The following is an 18,912-nucleotide window of genomic DNA, read 5'->3' on the forward strand; positions in this document are numbered from 1 at the left end:
GGTGCAAATCTACATGCATGCCACAACTGTTTTACTGTACAACAATGAAAAACTGCAACTACAAAGGAGATTCTCTCCACAATTATGCGCTAGCAATAAACAAAGGTTACACTAAGTACACAAACTACAAGAAAAAATCAGAAGATTCCAGTGAGGTATCCTCGGCTAAGGGTCGACATATGAAACGACCCCTTTGAACAATTATAAAAGACTGTGTTGAAACTGATACACAATATTTTTTTAGCGCAACGCAATCTGACTTTCAGTAATCCCTACAAGAGAATGGCCCTGACTAACATTAACCTATACGTTTCACAAATCACTTACCTCACAAAAATCTTGGTTACTCGAACTACTGCAACACAGCGAGCGCCACTACTGCCAGCTAAATAAAAGATTCAAACTACGGAAGGCACTAACTACTGACAGGCATAGTTAGCAAATGAAAGATTTTAATAGAGAACAAACAATGTATTTACCTTAATAGTCATAATATATATAGCAGTTCATGACATCTAGTCTTACAAATTACAAAACTCCCTCATCTCTCTCCTCACGTCCACCACTGCTGGCGGTTCACCTCCAACTGCACAACGCTACACGCTGATGACATCCAGCTGCCGCTGCCCAACACTACAATGGCAGACAACAATGCAAACCAGCCACAGTCTGCACATGGCACAGCCAGTGATTTTCATACAGAGCGCTACATGGCGGCGGCGTTACCAATAAAAAAACCTAAACAGCCTACTTACAGCAACACTAATTGGAAGAGTCTGAGTTAAAGTGAGAAAACTACATTTTTGGCAGCTGCTCAACAGAAACTGTATTGTAAAAACTTATTAAGTGTAGTTACACAGTTCAACATAGTTGTTAGTAACGTTTTCTTCCTTCATCCCTAACAAGTACACTACATTTGTTTTCAGAGTTACAGTGTGTAAAGTCAAAATTAGGTTTTTTTTATGATACGCATTCATTCACTATGTGTTATTTTATTTTAAATGTTTTCAAAATCAGGATCGAAACTTGCGTTCGAGGTTTAATAATTTGGTTAATGGCAGAATTCTAAAAAAGAAGGAGAATGGAGTCCGTATACTTGTCATTTCGTTAAAGATATGTTAAGAAGGCAATCTTTTACTTAATCACATGTTAATCGGTATAATTTAAAGACCACCAGCTTGTGTTAATGATCGAAGAACATTGTGCTAGATAATGACGTGAAGACCGAAATCTGGGTTGTACACAGGGAATATAGGGTTACAATGTAATGGCGGTGTATTCTTTCAAAAGGTTCTGTACGAGTGTTGCTCTGCACCATCGAAAAATTGATATTCATTATACACATAAATTTAGGAAACAATGTTGCTAGTGTTCTAAGACTGATATTAAAAAGCTGGTATGCAAATTTATCTGACGGCAAAGTATATCCTGCCATCTTTTGAAAATGATAAGTAAAGTAACTTTTAAGAAAATGTACCTGGTGTGATAGTAAGTACTCTAGAAGTATCCAGCAAGGTCCTGATCAAGTTATTTGTAAATCAGGTTGAATAATCCACGTTATGGCTAATAACATAATGGCAACACATAGAAAATTTGGTTCATTTGTCTCTGAAGCAGTAAACATTACATTATCTTGTATGTACCTGAATATTTTCTCACAGTCTGCCTTAATGTAAAAGTCGAAACGCTCCTGGAACATAACTTACTATATCAAACAGCAGCAGGAAAAAGGCTTTGCAGGAATGAAGCTTTAGGAACCGTTGGTGTGTATCGGCTGCCTTCTGTTGGCCAGTGTCGACGGCGCCGTCGCCGCCCGCGCCGCTGTTGCCGCCCCCGGCGTGGCTGGTGGTGGTGGTGGTGGCGGCCGTGCTGCTGCTGTGCGCCGCCGCCGGCGTCGCCGTGGCCAGAGCCCGCGGCTGCCGGCTGCGGGGGCGGCGCCGCGGCGCCCAGGGCGACAGCACCGGCAGCAGCTCCCCAAGCGGCAAGACGCCGCCCCCCATCCAGGAGGACAACCCCGACGTCGTGCCGCCCCGCAAAGACGGTGAGTCCAGGACAGGTCTAGGCCAGCCCCTCCTATTGGTACGCTGCACCACAATGCTTTCTTTTTCGCAGTAGGCATGAACACTACGAAACTAGTCAAGGCCAAACATCCTTATTAGACCAGTTAGTAACTACGAAGGTGTTTCACTCTCAGGGCATTTCAGATCTCTCTACCAGAAGGTTTTCACTAGCATCTAAAAATTATATCTAATGAAGAAAGAAGAACTCTTTTCGCAAAAAGAGGTACATTTTAGTCATAAGAAATGTGACGTACTGGTATGGTTGGTTGGTTGGTTTGAGCGAGAAAGGGACCAAACTACAGGGTCATCAGTCCCTTGTTCCAGACTCAAACAAGGCTCAGGATAAAACAACTTCCCAAGTACGTTTGGGGAAGTAAAAGGAGGAAAAGGAATATAGAACCACACCTAAAACGAAAACGAATGGTACGAACAAAAAACGGAGAAAACATTCATCATAAGGAAAGAAGATTGTATTAAAACGATAGAGCAGATGATCTGGGCATGCTGATCACAAGAATAGCTCTGCAACACATTAAAATGTACACCGCAAAATGACAAGACGAGATGAACACATGAATGGGAAAGATGAATACCAAGACAAACGAGTCCAAAGAAAGTGTGACAGAGAGTTAAAATGGAGGGATGGTGGAGGCCTCAGAGAGAAGGCCAAACAGCTCCCTCAGTAATAATCTGCCGTTGAGACATTGTCACCGACACCGACTGCAGGGTGCTGGGAAGTTTAAAAGTTCGCTGCAGAGAGGCTAAATTTGGCAGTCAAGTAAGATGAACACGACAGTCAGAAGAGAGCCACAGCGACACTGAGGTGGGAGTTTGCGATGGGTAAGATAACCGTTTGTTAGCCACGTATGGCCAATGCGGAGCTGTCAGAGGATAAAAGATTCCCTGCGAGTGGGTCGCATGGATGACCGCCACACATTCGTCGTCTCCTTAATAGCACGACGTTTATTTGGTGTAATCAAACTTTGAGGCGGAAGACTGCTTACAAATCGGTCTCCGGTAATCTAACCACCAGAGATGGTTAACTGGTGGCCTGTTTGTCAAGGTGGTCAGCAAGTTCATTTCCTGGTATCCCAATGCGGCCTGGGGCCAAGATGAAGGTCACTGAGCGTCCACTGGTGCAGAGGGCATAAAGAGACTCCTGGATTAACAGTACCAAAGGATTCCCACGGAAGCACTGTTCGAGAGCTTGTAGGCTGCTTAAGGAGTCACTGTAAATGACGAAGAAATCACCAGAGGAGGAGTGGATGTAATCAAGAAAATCAAGAGCACGATAGATGGCAACCAATTCTGTAGTGAAAATTCTGCAGCCATCCAGCAAGGAGCGTTGTTCAGTATGGCCAACGTGAGCATAAGCGTAGCCAACAAGACTGTCGACCAGTGATCGATCGGTATAGATTATTTCTGAGCCCTCAAACTGGCCAGGAAGAGAGATGAAATGCCGACAGAGGGCCTCATGTGGAAGTGAGCATTTGGGATCTTGCAATAGGTCCAGCCGAAGCCGTGGCCGAGGTATGGACCATGGAGGTGTACGGAAGTGGTCCTGAAGGAAAGGCGGTGCATGGGAAGTGCCAAGTTCATGAAGAAGTGAACAGATACAGACGGCGAAGGGAAGCGCAGTTATAGCCTGCTGTTGCGGGATATGGACCACCGTGTTGGGAAAAAGGAGACGGTAATTTGGATGGCGAGGCGAACTATGTATGTGGTCGGTATAATTTGCGAGCAATAGCTGCCGCCGGAGCCGCAATGGAGGAAAGCCAGCTTCACAAGTAGGCTGTTCACGGGGCTAGATCGGAGTCACCAATCGCGAGACGAACTCCACAGTGGTGAATGGGGTCTAGTATACTCAGTGTAGAGGGGGCTGCCGAGTCATATACTACGCTCCCGTATTCAATACAGGACTTTATGAGGGTTTGGTACAGCTGCAGCACCCCAGTCGGTGTGGCTTAGGCATTGAATAAGATTGAAGTGCCTCCAGCACTTGCCTTTAAGCTGTCCTTAAGCAACTTAAGTGAGCGTCGAAGACAAGTCCCAGAAGTCTTCATTGCATCTAGTAGTTGGTCATCGAGGTAAAGTTCTGGGGGGGGGGGGGGGGGGGGCGCGAGGTGGGGAGGTGGGTGGTACGACGACGACGAAAGTGCTTCATTCAAGTTTTGGCGGCCAGAAACTGAAAGCTGTGAGTTAGGGTCCACGACTGCGCCTTCCATATAGCTCCCTGCAGATGGCGTTCAGCCGCTACAGTAGAAGAGGAACAGAATGAAGTACAAAAATTGTGAGTGAGCATATAGGAGGGGAGATGCTGACGATCCTACTGCTAATGAGAGACCATTGACAGCAACTAAAAAGAGCGGAACATACAGGATAGTGTTCTGACGGATCCCATTCTCTTGTGTATGGGAAGCACCCAATTAGAACTCTGAAAGTGCGCTGTGACAAAGTGTGCTGTATAAAAACCAGGAGTGGACCCGAAAGAACCCACTCATGCAGAGTAGCGACGATGTAGTGTCGCAAAGTGGTATCGTAGACCTTTGTGAGATCGAGAATGAGGGCAACGAGGTTTGTCGCCGGGACATGGCGAATCGAATGGCAGACTCCAGGTACACCAAGTTGTCGATGGTGGAGCGTCCTTGGCGACAACCACCCTGGAACAGATCCAGAAGGTCCTTTGACTCAATGAGCCAACACAACCGCTGGCTCACCATACGTTCAAGCAGCTTGCACAGAACGTTGGTAAGGCTGATCGAACAATAGCTGCCAGCATCTAGCGCGTTTTTCCCTGGCTTTAAGACTGGAAAGATTACACTTTCCCGCCATTGCGATGGGAATCCGCTATCGCTCCAAATGCGGTTGAAGACAGCAACATTTGCAAATGGATGCGATCTGGGCGAGGGGATGTGTCCAGTCGGCAAGGACACTGAGAAATTCCCACTCACTGAAGAGGGCATTATAGGGGCTCAGTGTGGCTTGGATCAATAGAGAGGTGTTGTCGCTCCACTCTCTGTTTAATGAGATGAAAGGTAAGGTGGTAGTTCTCGGACGCAGAGATGTGAGCATAATGCTCAGCAAGGTGCTCTGCAATTACATCGGGATCGGCAGATAAAGCTCCATTTTTGTAAATTCCAGGTACACCTGCAGGGGTCTGATAACCGTTAAGTTGTCGGAGCTTGATTCAAACCTAGGAGAAGGTTCGTGTGCCAACGGTGCAGACATAGCATTCCCAATACTCCTGCTTGCTTCATTTGATGAGGAGGCGAACCTGCGCTTAGAGCCGTTTGCAGTCAATAAGGTTCTCCAGAGAGGTATGGCACTTACGATGCTGGAGGGCCTGCCTACGGTCTCTAATGACTGCAGCGATTTCCAGCGACCACCAAGGCATTGACATCCGCCAGGGGCAACCAGAGGAAAGGGGGATTACTGATTCACCTGTGACAACAATGGTATTGGTGACGACATGGATCACTTCATCGATGGTGACATGCAATGGATACTCAATGTTAATAGCAGAGGTGAAAGTGTTCCAGTCAGCCTTGGGGAGAAGTGTCGAGACAAGAGATGCTGCAGTATGGACAGGAAAAGTGGAATGTGGTCACTGCCACACAAGTCGTCATGTTCTCTCCAGTGTATAGTTGGGAGAAGACCAGGAGTGCAAACTGAGAGATCAACGGCCTAATATGTGCCATGTGCCACACTGAAATGTGTGGGGACTACTGTATTTTGGAGACAAAGGTCAAGGTGAGTTGGAAGGTCCTCAGCAACTTTGCCATGGCCATTAACTTTGGCTCCACCCTACAAAGGGTTATGGGCGTTAAAATCACCCAGAAGGTTGAAAGTTGGGGGGAGTTGCGAAATGGGTGCAGCAAAACGTGGGATGGTTCTTCACCATTTGGAGGAAGGTAGATGTTACAGATGGTAATTTCGTGCATTGTCCTCACCCTGACAGCCAGTGCTTCCAAAGGTGTTTGATGGGGCATAGGTTTACCACAGACAGAGGTAAGGACGAAAATACATACTCCGCCTGAAGTCTGTCACAGGCACTATGGCTTTTGTAGTACCCCCAGTAGCCACGAAGGGTGGTGGTCTGCACTGCGGAAAACCTGGTCTCCTGAAGGAGAATGCAAAAAGCAGGTAAACTGCTTAAAAGTTTATGTAACTCAGCCAGGTGGGAGAAAAAACTGCAGCAGCTCCACTGGAGAGTGACGTTTTCCGTCGTCTGGAGTAACATGGAGTGACTAAGGAGGCAAATTAGGCCTCAGTATCACCTGTCGCCACTGGTTGAGTGTTCACATCCTGTACCATGACATACGAGGCAACAGTGATAACTATATCCTCAGGGGATGCCAGAATCTCCTTCTCATTCTTGGACACAGAGCTATGTGTGAGGGGTGGTGTAGGGGGCACTGGAGGCTCCCGTTTCTTGGCGGACTATTTCTTTGAAGCTTTCCCCTGTCGCCTCTCCTTAGGGCCTTGCTGCGAGGGCTTCTCAGAAGTAGCTTCAGGGACAGAGGAAGACTGTGAAGCCCTTTGACCAGCAGCCAGTGGCTCTTTCAACCACAGACTGGAGGCCACTGTGGGGACTGTGGAGGTAGACTCCCAGGGACCCTTTCTGCATAAGAAGAGCCAGAGAAGGCAATTCCTTCCCCAGCTGGAGGGGATGGGACCGATATCCGCGGCATTTGGGGGGGGGGGGGGAGTGATGGTACCAAAGTAGAAGCTTTGGGAGCAACAGAAGAAGACATGGCCCCAGCCAACTGGATAGGGGAAGGAAATTGGTGATCCTGAGAAGATAGCATGGAAACAGGGTTTAATCTTTCATATTTGAGTTTAGCCTCATGATAAGATAGCCTATCCAGGGTCATAGACTCCATAATTATGCACTCCATTTGGAGTACTGGGCAGTCTGGAGAGCAGAGGGAGTAAAGCTGTCCACAGTTCACACAGGTGGGAGGCGGCGCATATGGAGTATTCAGATACAGCAAGCGTCCACAATCTCTACATTTGGAGCTGGAAGGGGGAGGACATGTGCCCAAATTTCCACCACTTGAAGCACCACATAGGGGGAGTGACTGAAACAGGATTATCACCCAGCTTGTCACAGGCGAGTAACGGCCAGGACTGGGTTGGGGATTCTGTCTGAATCAAAATCGATCCAACTGTGCATTCCCCAAAAATATCCTCTAGGTGCCCAATAAAGAACAGAGCCTTTGTTTGCAGAAAGTAGTACGCATCAGTTCTGCTGAAAACTAAGTAACGGGATCCTTATGTTCTGAAGCCCTACGTTCCTGCCAAGGCGTTGCTATAGAGGGGAACAAATTAGGGTCATACCTGTCAGCATTGTAATCAACCTCTCTTTTGTTAGGGACTGCTGGGGCCATTCGGTCCGCAGCAGAAGATGAATTAGTCCGCTTCATTGCGGGTCATCAGGCCTTATGCCACCCACTCCAATCTGGGGCTCTCCCCATGGTCACCACCCAGCCACAGCAAAGGCGAATTGGCATGACGGCTGTTGGTGTGAGTCCTAATGCCCCAGGAAAACGGGCATATACTTCTCTGCATACGTTGGAAGTTTGCAGCTCAGGCATCAGCAGTGTGATCCCTGTGTTGTCAGAGGGTTACCACCAAATGCGTACATGACGGCCCCACTACAACCGACTGGCTACCATGCTCGATAGTGGGCGCTGAGGAATCCATGGGGGAGAAAGAGGACAGGAGACAACAAAAGTAGGTGACATATCCCGGAAAATGTCGTAGCCCAAAAAGTTGAATTGCAGTTGGAGAGGGAAAACCATGACGACAAGATATTCAGGAGATCGAATTTAAGGGCACTATAGGTAACTCTTCCCTATATGGTACGCACTTCTGTGGCAGGTCAAACCACAGAATGGTACCTCAACTTATACGGCTGAAACATGTGAGACTATTTTAGTAGTAGGGGGAGGGGAGTAAGGGAGGGGCAAAGGTATGTACAACATATGTAATTGATAATGTTCAGGAACTGAAATGGCACATTATAAAATGATATCATAAAATTAGCTTCAACAGCGAGCAATAGAGGATATGAAATAATGTCGCTGTCGCCAACGGACGACACCATTGATGTAGATACCTAAATACACTCCTGGAAATTGAAATAAGAACACCATGAATTCATTGTCCCAGGAAGGGGAAACTTTATTGACACATTCCTGGGGTCAGATACATCACACTGACAGAACCACAGGCACATAGACACAGGAAACAGAGCATGCACAATGTCGGCACTAGTATAGTGTATATCCACCTTTCGCGGCAATGCAGGCTGCTATTCTCCCATGGAGACGATCGTAGAGATGCTGGTTGTAGTCCTGTGGAACGGCTTGCCATGCCATTTACACCTGGCGCCTCAGTTGGACCAGCGTTCGTGCTGGACGTGCAGACCGCGTGAGACGACGCTTCATCCAGTCCCAAACATGCTCAATGTGGGACAGATCCGGAGATCTTGCTGGCCAGGGTAGTTGACTTACACCTTCTAGAGCACGTTGGGTGGCACGGGATACATGCGGACGTGCATTGTCCTGTTGGAACAGCAAGTTCCCTTGCCGGTCTAGGAATGGTAGAACGATGATGGTTTGGATGTACCGTGCACTATTCAGTGTCCCCTCGACGATCACCAGAGGTGTACGGCCAGTGTAGGAGATCGCTCCCCACACCATGATGCCAGGTGTTGGCCCTGTGTGCCTCGGTCGTATGCAGTCCTGATTGTGGCGCTCACCTGCACGGCGCCAAACACGCATACGACCATCATTGGCACCAAGGCAGAAGCGACTCTCATCGCTGAAGACGACAAGTCTCCATTCGTCCCTCCATTCACGCCTGTCGCGGCACCGCTGGAGGCGGGCTGCACGATGTTGGGGCGTGAGCGGAAGACGGCCTAACGGTGTGCGGGACCGTAGCCCAGCTTCATGGAGACGGTTGCGAATGGTCCTCGCCGATACCCCAGGAGCGACAGTGTCCCTAATTTGCTGGGAAGTGGCGGTGCGGTCCCCTTACGGCACCGCGTAGGATCCTACGGTCTTGGCGTGCAACCGTGCGTCGCTGCGGTCCGGTCCCAGGTCGACGGGCACGTGCACCTTCCGCCGACCACTGGCGACAACATCGATGTACTGTGGAGACCTCACACCCCACGTGTTGAGCAATTCGGCGGTACGTCCACCCGGCCTCCCGCATGCCCACTATACGCCCTCGCTCAAAGTCCGTAAACTGTACATACGGTTCACGTCCACGCTGTCGCGGCAAGCTACCAGTGTTAAAGCCTGCGATGGAGCTCCGTATGCCACGGCAAACTGGCTGACACTGACGGCGGCGATGCACAAATGCTGCGCAGCTAGCGCCATTCGACGGCCAACACCGTGGTTCCTGGTGTGTCCGCTGTGCCGTGCGTGTAATCATTGCTTGTACAGCCCTCTCGCAGTGTCCGGAGCAAGTATGGTGGGTCTGGCACACCGGTGTCAATGTGTTCTTTTTTCCATTTCCAGGAGTGTAGTTCAAATGGCTCTGAGCACTATGGGACTCAACTGCTGTGGTCATTAGTCCCCTAGAACTGAGAAGTACTTAAACCTAACTAACCTAAGGACATCACACACATCCATGCCCGAGGCAGGATTCGAACCTGCGACCGTAGCAGTCGCACGGTTCGGGACTGCGCGCCTAGAACCGCGAGACCACCGCGGCCGGCTAAATAGTTCGCAGTGTTTACAAAACGATTACATTTAATTCTGTTTGCACACAGATAACCGGTTTTGGCTTTGTAGCTATCTTCATATTGACAAGAGGAATATAATAATGAAGGTAGTTCCCATATTGATAAACATGTAAGTCAACATATTACGTGCTAATTGGAAAGTAATGGAGTGACAAAGATGAGGCCTTATAGTTGACCGAAATAACTAATGATATAATCGATACATAAATTACGGCGTACGAATCTTGCTGGTAGTGGAGGTTACAATGTCGTCTTAAAAGCAAATATATTCTGAAAGTAATTAACGGGGAAAAGTTAAGTAAAAAGTGAGATTCATACAGCGTTAAATCACGTTAGTAAAAAAAAGACGTAAAAAATGTTGTGTAATTGTTAGCTTATGAACCAAAAGGGGCGTGACATAACTGCAAATAAAAATAAACTAATATCTCATAGCTAGTGTCTGTAAAATGTGCCTGAAAGTATAAAGAATAAGAACTAAAATTAATGCAGACGAAGCATATGTATTATGAATAAGCGATTCTTGAAAGAGATGTTAGCAGCTATCGGATTGTTCAAGAAGTCCATCATCACACAGCAGGGCAGTTGTGCAGACCGTCATCAGTTTTCTATGTACTCCGAACCATCGGATCGGTGGGCTCTGTGCATTCCTTCGTCACTGGCAAAGTCTTTATAGAATGATGTCGCAGGCTTATGATAGGAACTGTAACCAGGTATCATCAGTATGTACACTCCCATAGCAAATCATCCCAACACTTGAAGTGTCGACAGTATGACAAAATTTACGTTATTGGTAAAGTATACCGTGGCCATTATCTTTCAGATTACTGCAGATGTCAATTTCTTCCACTGCATTAAGTAGGGCCTCTCTATATTCATCCGTAACTTCTTTGAAATAGACTGAATACTGCTCATACCTTTACCAAGAGCAGTTTTCTGGTCTGACTTCTGACTTACATTTGACTTACCTTGTGGATATTTTCACTCACTTGAATGAGTGTAACATGAAGTTGCAAGCTTCCGGAAACACACATTTGGAGGGTGTGGCAATATTTGTGTTTGAACATAAATGCCGTGTCTTTACTTGCAAACTACAGCTATGGATGATTACGGAAGGATCAGTTACACTGCTTTCGTGTCATTAAAAGCATCCGTTAATAAAATACATGACAGGAATAGGGCAAACGTACAAGAAAACGTCAAGAGTCAACTGCAGTAACAAAACAGAAGCTACAGTTGACCGGAAACTAATTCGCAAATCTTTTAGTTTTAATGTTGGATAAGTTCCAAAATAAATCCAAAACGAGCTCATTGAGTTCTCAAATGATAGATTCTGATCTGTTGAGCGTTTTTGGTGTAAAAACGTAATTACACACACTAAAAATCGAGAATTCGTCTTTTATGCTTTGCTCTACAACTTTCGTTTGCATGCAGAGTGTTTGCTGCTTTGCTGGTAACTAGAGGAAAGTCTATGAATCTATTGAAAGTAAATGATGATATGCGTGTATGTTCGAGCAATATTATTGAAACCGGGATTACCAAAATTGTGTGGAAGACGTGGACGCTAAAATCACATTGATGCCATCCGAATGTCTACAAAACATGTTGTGCAGCACATATGCAATGTAGCGCAACTCCGATGAGGGTATATAAGCAAGGAGATGTAGGCAAGTCGTTAGTGTGGCACTCTTTTCTTACCGAGGTGAGCGCGGTAAATTTAGAAACATGAGCTATGGTGACGCTATTATCAAATGCGTTCAAGCAGGTCCAACGTACTGTTATCATTTTCCCTGCTGCCCAAGGACAGACGCCGGAGACCGAAGAATGTGTGTGGGGCAGCATGTCTGTCGAAAGCCGCCGTCGTGGACAAGGAGTATTGCTGCTTCATGGTAACAGGACGTTCCCGCATCGCGAATGTCGTCACGCAGAAATTACACCAGCTCAATATGAGGTATTCGAGCAGTCGCCCTACAATCCTGATCTCTTCCCATGCGATTATAGCGCCTCTTGACCCTTAAAACGGCCTTGAAGGATCGACGATTCCTGTCGGAAGACGGTGTGTGGTAGGCAGTCACGGACTTCACCACACTCCAGGTTCAAATGGCTCTGAGCACCATAGGACTTAACATCTGAGATCGTCAGTCCCCTAGAACTAGAAGTACTTAATTCTAACCAACCTAAGGAGATCGCACACATCCATGCCCGAGGCAGTGTTCGAAACTGCGAGTGTAGCGGCCGCTCGGTTCCAGACTGAAGCACCTAGAACCTCTCGGCCACAGCGGCTGACTCACACTGCAGGGAACGATTTTTTTTTTCTTACGGGTACCATCAACCTGGTGGCTCGGTGGGATGATGCCTCAGTGCTCACAGCGATTTGCCCGATTGGCATACAGCTTCTGTATTGTACGGCCTTCGAACGGAAACTATTTCACCACCCCTTACAATTTCTAGTTCAACGAACATGTTAGGAGATTTGATTAAAATTTATTTTTGGACCGACGCAGCTCATTTTCCTTGAACCTAGCCGTCCCTGCTAAAAGCAAGGAAATAAAAGTCGTCACTAATCAGACAGAATAGGGAACCACTGACCTTGCCTAAGGTTTTCCGAGGTGTCCCGAAATGGTTTAATTTTAAAGCTGGGAATGTTCCTTTAAATAGGCGCGGGTAATTTCCTTCGCCAATTCGAGCTCGTTATCTCTCTCTGATCCTTCGCCGACTGCGCGGTAAGCCCTAAACGACCTTTTTTTCCTACCTAGAGCTATCCTTACGTGTATATAATAAAAATGATGATGTCGAGTGCCTGTAATACATTCAAGTGTTTGCAGATTTTAGTAGCGGTGAGAGCATAATGAGCGAAGCTTTCTAAGATTATAACGGACTAAGGAGAGCTTTAACTGGCTATTGCCGCTCAACGAGGGTGACACCGGATAGCTGGGCGATTTTCCCAGCGGCAGCTGTGAGAACGAATGGCCGGCATCTATCAGCCCCGCGAGGCAACCGCGACCGTATTTCAGGAGGTCCGGCGGGCGCTTCCAGCAGACACTGACAAACTCACCAGCTTACTGCTCAGCCGTCTTCATTAACAGAGCAACCCGTGCCCGACTCTTCTCGAGCACACACTGGTCCCACTGCAGGCACGAACACATGAGGTGTCTTCACATGTCTGGCAAATGCCGCAGACACTTTGGAGTACTGACTTCAGAGGACAAACGATGGCGGAGCATTTGTTCAAACGGCCTGGCATTCCACACGAGAAAACACTGCACATTATATACGATTCCTTTGTGAACTAAAGTTCCTTTCTGCTGCTTTTGCCTGATGGCGAGCGTGTCAGTCAGTAACTGATTTCCAGTATCGATTTCTCGTTAAGTGTATACTTCTGTAGGACTTCGTCACATTCCTGTGTTTATTTCGACCAAGTGACGTGCCCGAGTAGCGACGAGAACAGTACAATGGCGCATTTTATTACAGAGGAAATAAAATGGAACCGTTTGGTTACTCTGGATAAATGAAAAATTCATAACCAATTATACACTTCTTCAGTGTGCAATATTGTCCTCTCGGGAATGAACACAAAAGAATACTTCCTTGGCAGCTAAACAAATCATGGTTATTTACACAATATGTAACCAGGAATTGTTACCTCTCTATAAATTGACATGAAAATGAAAACACGTTGCTTGAAGTGAAATGAAGGCCTGGAAGTACGTTTAAAGCCTAGCACATCGTTGACCTCATTTGTTTTTATTTCTTCTTTTCCTTGTTTTTATCTACCGCATATGTACAAAACTGGTCAACTATGTGCCAGGTGGCTATAATTAAAGTGTAGCTACTCTCAGAAGTCCAGTGTTGGCTGTAATTGTCATATGCCAACGAAATCTGGTTGATATGCTAATGCGTTAATGCGTAACTCACTTAAGCTGGAGAAAACATCAGTTCCATTTGTGGCCACAAGGTATAAATCCGTCGCTTTATGTAGTTTGTATGATTGCATGACATCCACGCTGTAGATGGACAAGCCGTAACATGAGTGAGAAGTATGGCTATCGAGTTGATGGACTGGGCGCTATTAGTGAAAGTGTTATGTTTGGACGGCAACAACTAGATTGCTGCATTGAGAGAGGATCGCCGACTCAGGAGAGGCTCAGTACCATTAGGTAGTTGATGGAAGATGTCAATGAAATTTTAAAACACGGGTAAGCTTCGTGTGGCACCTAGAAGGGAAGGTGTCCTCCTCCAGTGTAATCTATCGACGATGTTCCTGTTGTTGTAACTGAAAATGCCGCAGGTGCCCCAGAGTGGTGTTAGTGCTCGTGCAATATCGCGAGAAGTGTCCATCCCATGGTTAACAGTAAAGAAATTTCTGCGATCTGTTTCTCACTGGTACCGGTACACGATAGAGACGGCGACACAACTGAAATCTCATGATCCAAAGCAACGTTCTGAATTTGCTCTTTAGTTTCTGACACGAATCTTCGTTGGTAACATGTGGTAGCGCAATACTCTTCGGAGTAACGAGGGACGTTTTACGCTACAGGGTGCAGTGAATACACAGAACTTCCGAAGTTGAGGTACTGTTAAACCGCGTGTTGTGCACGAAGTGGCACTGCTCCCGACCTACGTGACTGTGTGATGTGGATTCACAATCACTGTTATTCTCGGTCGGTTCTTCTTTGAAGAGCATATGCCCAGAGAGCCTGTCAGATTTACCGTTATGCCAGCACATTGAAGAAACCTTCTGCAGCATATGATTCCTGCTTTCTAAGTGCGCAATCTGTCTGTATATCACTGTTGTCAAGCAAGATGGAGCAACACCTGATCTCGCTTGCCCAGTAAGAGATCTGCGGAATACAACCTTGTACGAACATGTTAAATCCAGGGGATTTCTATAGCATGGGCTGCAAGATTACCTGATCTTAAGGATGTGAGTTTTGGCTATGTGGATATGTAAAAGAACATGTTTATCATCGACGCGTTATGTCTTTACCTGACCTGAAGGCCAGTATACAGGAACACATTGCTGCGAGCAACTGTCTATCACTTCGTTTTGCCTTTCCACTCAGTATTGTTGTTCAAGTTGAGGAGGCTATAATCTCTCAGGCCTTAGTCTCCATCATCCATTAATAGATAAATCGTGAAATTTATCCGTCAGGGTAAAACATCACCCTGCCTTATTATTTAAGTTAATTTTTTTTACAGAATAAGTGATACTTCCTTTTGCAGTCAGAGAATTTTTTTCTGAGAACATATTAAGAACTCCAGAGGAAGTAATAAGAGAAGAGGCTGAAAACGTATATTACAGCGTGTCAGACGAAGATGTGAGTGAACCTGAAGATGGTCATATCACAGACAACATGGAGGATGACGAATACGGTGTAACGCCATTTGAGGTTCATTCGTCAGATGAAGGTGATCGCCAAGTAAGGAAAATTTTATATGGCATAAATAGGTATTGTTGGAACACTCACTCCTTCCCGTCGAGAGTGCAAGTAAAGAATGCGAGTACGTGGTGCACTATGCGAGGCATCAAACGAAACGACTCCCCTGAAATTATTTGAACTGTTGTTTAATAATTACATGGTTTCACTAATAGATATATACACAAACCAAAAAACTGCTGATTCAAGGGCAGATTTCAAACCGCCGTAATCGTATATTGGAGATACCAACCAAAACTTTTTATGAGTGGAGCTCTAAAAAAGCGCCCGTCAATTATACTGATCCGTGGTCTATAATATACGGGTCCCCATTTTTCCGAGGAGCTATGACGAAAAACCGTTTCCACATTTTCATCAGTAATCTAAGATTTTGTGACCAACATTCTACATTGCGAAGAAGAACAGCAGACAGTTTCATTGCATTCCGTGATTTAGAGTGTATGTTTGTATAGCACAGTCGAGAACTGTACACTGCCTCTGCTCTCCTAAGCATTGACGAGTAACTCCTTAGCTTCCGAGGCAGATGCCCATTTAAGACGTATCTGTCAAGCAAGCCGGACAAACATGGGCTTTAGATAATGTCATTATTTGACGCGGAGTCGTATTACTTTTGTGAGGCCATCCCATATTTGGGAAAAGAGACTAGGGTTAAATGTATTTCAGTTCCTACATTGTATGTGATGAAATTATGTGAGCCTATATAAGTAACCAAAAGGAACATTGCGATGTACAACTGGTTTGTATCTTGTGAAGTATCCGACAAACTGGTCGACAAAAAGTTGACAACGCTTGGCACCTTACGGAACAACAAACCAGAAATACCAGAATCCCTGCTTCAGACCAAGAATAGGCCCGTTTCTTAATCTGTATTCATTTACAGGAGAGAAAAAATGTTGGAGTCCTACGTTGCAAAGAAAAAGAGAAACCTTATTCTTTTGTCAACGATGCGTGAGATAGGTAAAATAGATGAGAAGGAAAGAAATCGGACATAGTCCTTTTCTGCAACGATAACAAATGGGGAAGTCGTATTTGATTTACTATTCCATAACAATAACACGGCATTAAATGCCAGGCCTTGGCCAATGCCATACATGTATAGGCTTTTAGATGCGTCAGTAATAAACGCCTATGTCTTGTACAAGGGGAATGGCGGCACAAACAGCCGAAGCAATTTTCTCATGTCATTGTCTTTTGTGCTGCTTGAAACAGAAATAAAAGACAGACTCCAGAACAGATTTTGACGCATTTTAGGAGCGATATTCCATAACAATTTTATTTGAAAATGTTTGATATATTCAAAATTTCATCAAAAAGGTCATACCATATGACAACACATATAATAAACTCGAAGCTTTCTAATTTGTTCACAGCAAGCGAGTGTATTTCGCTCTTTTATTTTCGATTCAACAGTGTTGTTGGACACATCAAGAATGAATCTCCAACTTTTGTCTGGTAGTTGATAGCTTTGACACTCTTCATCTTCCTTTTCCATTTAAAGTTGATACCCTGTTCAATAAAATTTCTAATCTTTGAGTAGATGCACTGAAAACAATGTATATTCTTTGAATTATACCAAAAATTTTCTTTTTCCGTAGATTTTCCAGCAGACTGTATGAGGCACATGTCATATAAACTACTCTTGGATTGGACTTTAGGATTGTGGATTGAACAACACTTCCATAATCTGTCACATTTGAGCCATTATCGTAACACAGCCAGCCAAATTGATTCCTGTCATGGCTTTTGATATTCACCTGTGCGATACCAAGCCATGTGACAGCTGAGGGAACATTTCAGTAAGCTATCCTCTCCTAGGACTGGAGAACACTGCACTGTATCTAACTCCGTGTATATTACGGTACCCATTTTTAACTCAGTCACTGCCACAGGAAATCAATGCAAGATTTAAATCAGGTTCCAGAAATCAAATCTGAAAATACCGCTGACAGTACCAAGCGCCGCCAAATAAGCTGTCCAGGGCTAAACCGGCAGATGTACGCACGCCTGACGAAAGTAAATATCCCCTTATATACCGCATATAACTGTGTAAATCTTGAGAAGAGATCTGTAACCTATTTCCCTACACTTGATGCCTAAACCTAGCCAGAACATGCACGCTCAGTGATGCACACCAAACCGACAAATATCAACGACTAATCCCGCACGGGTTTCGCACAAACCAAAAGTTATTGCTGAAACATGTATGATAGACAATAAATCTATTTTCAGATGCCTTATAAATGATTGACTAGGAACACAAACACACACTAAACTCATGGCAAAGCCGTACAGGTGCCAGAATGTCAATACCTACAACAAGAAACAGCTTACTGAGGCGGTAGACTATAACAATCTAGCCGATGCTCAATCGAGCCTTCATATACTAAACAAACAGTCGAACAACTCTCGTTTCTGCACTCGAGTGCTGATTTCAGCGTCATGGATCTCGTCGCAACAATCTATACATAAATTACGTGACTGCATGCCTCAGCGATACGAGGACGGCAGCTAGAGGCGGTGCAAACTGCTGGCTAGGTGCACAACGCTCGTTGTCACGAGACAGAAACCCAAGATTCTGCCCGCTGCACGCTTCATATCGCGATAACTGCCTCCGGGGAACGTCACTTTGGCAGCAGCGTCATACACGTGAGGTGGCGGGGGATTTTAAAATCATCGGAGGATAGGACCGCACGGCACAACAATGCTAGACCAACTACAATCGTCCTACATACTTAGAATTTACACAAATTTCTGTCTAAGGAATTCGCACCATATCTAGCGCTGGAACAGCCGGGGATCATACAGTTCTACGATTTAATATGCCACAATGACGATCATCGTGAGCATGCTGTTGTTGCCTCAGGAACTTCCAGGCATCCATGTGCATGGTAACAAAGACAAGTTGGGTAACATTATTATCGAAACTGGGACAGCCACACATAAAGTAATTATACATAACTACTTGACGATTCATACAGTATATCACATGTGTCTAAATAACAGATAGTTGAACTTTTAAAACAGAAAACTGTGTTAAAAGACAAATAGTCTGCAGAAGCTGTATTTATTGAATTCGACTAGAGACTCACAAAACCTGTTACGCAAATTTTAAGTTGCATCTTCTGGTGCGTACAATGTTATATCATAGGGCATAGAGAACTGTTACAAAATGCTGCAGAGTAACAGTTGGCGTAAATAGGCAAAGTCCTCAGACGTCTTCAACTGGCAAAACAATCATCAACGGTGGATGTCCAGTCTGTGTTAAAATCACAATGAACTGTCATCGCTTTGCAGATTAGAGTGTATTCCACTAGACCTGTACCAAGCAACGGACGGTCCCCGCTTAGAAAACATTTACGCGGGGTGTCGTTCATTGCTTGACGTATGCCTCTGGAACGTATTTTAATCGGTCTAGTGAGGACAATTCATCGTGATTTTAATGCAGACTGGACATTCATCACTGGTAATGGTTTTTACTACCGGAAGAAGTTTGACAATTTTACCTAGCCACCCCGACTGTTACTGTAATAGCTCCTTACATCACGTGACACATCGTTTTGTTCACAGGAAGACGCAACTTAAAAGCTACGATATCGGTTGTTCTAGTCTCTAATCGACATCAATAAACACAGTTATTGTGGTCTATTTGACATATCATTCA

At 45.4% G+C, this 18,912-nt stretch overlaps 1 protein-coding gene across 1 annotated transcript in view; it reads left to right on the top strand.

Moving 5' to 3' along the window:
- The window catches only part of LOC126275201 (neural cell adhesion molecule 2-like), a 1,450,213-nt gene that overhangs the window by 1,331,114 nt on the left and 100,187 nt on the right, over nucleotides 1-18,912 (top strand). Inside the window, exon 12 of the mRNA XM_049977177.1 lies at nucleotides 1,793-2,041. Within this exon, the coding sequence (XP_049833134.1) occupies nucleotides 1,793-2,041 (249 nt within the window). The remainder of the gene's footprint in view (nucleotides 1-1,792; nucleotides 2,042-18,912) is intronic.

The sequence above is a fragment of the Schistocerca gregaria genome, chromosome 1, assembly GCF_023897955.1.
Source record: "Schistocerca gregaria isolate iqSchGreg1 chromosome 1, iqSchGreg1.2, whole genome shotgun sequence".
NCBI classification, from domain to species: domain Eukaryota; kingdom Metazoa; phylum Arthropoda; class Insecta; order Orthoptera; family Acrididae; genus Schistocerca; species Schistocerca gregaria.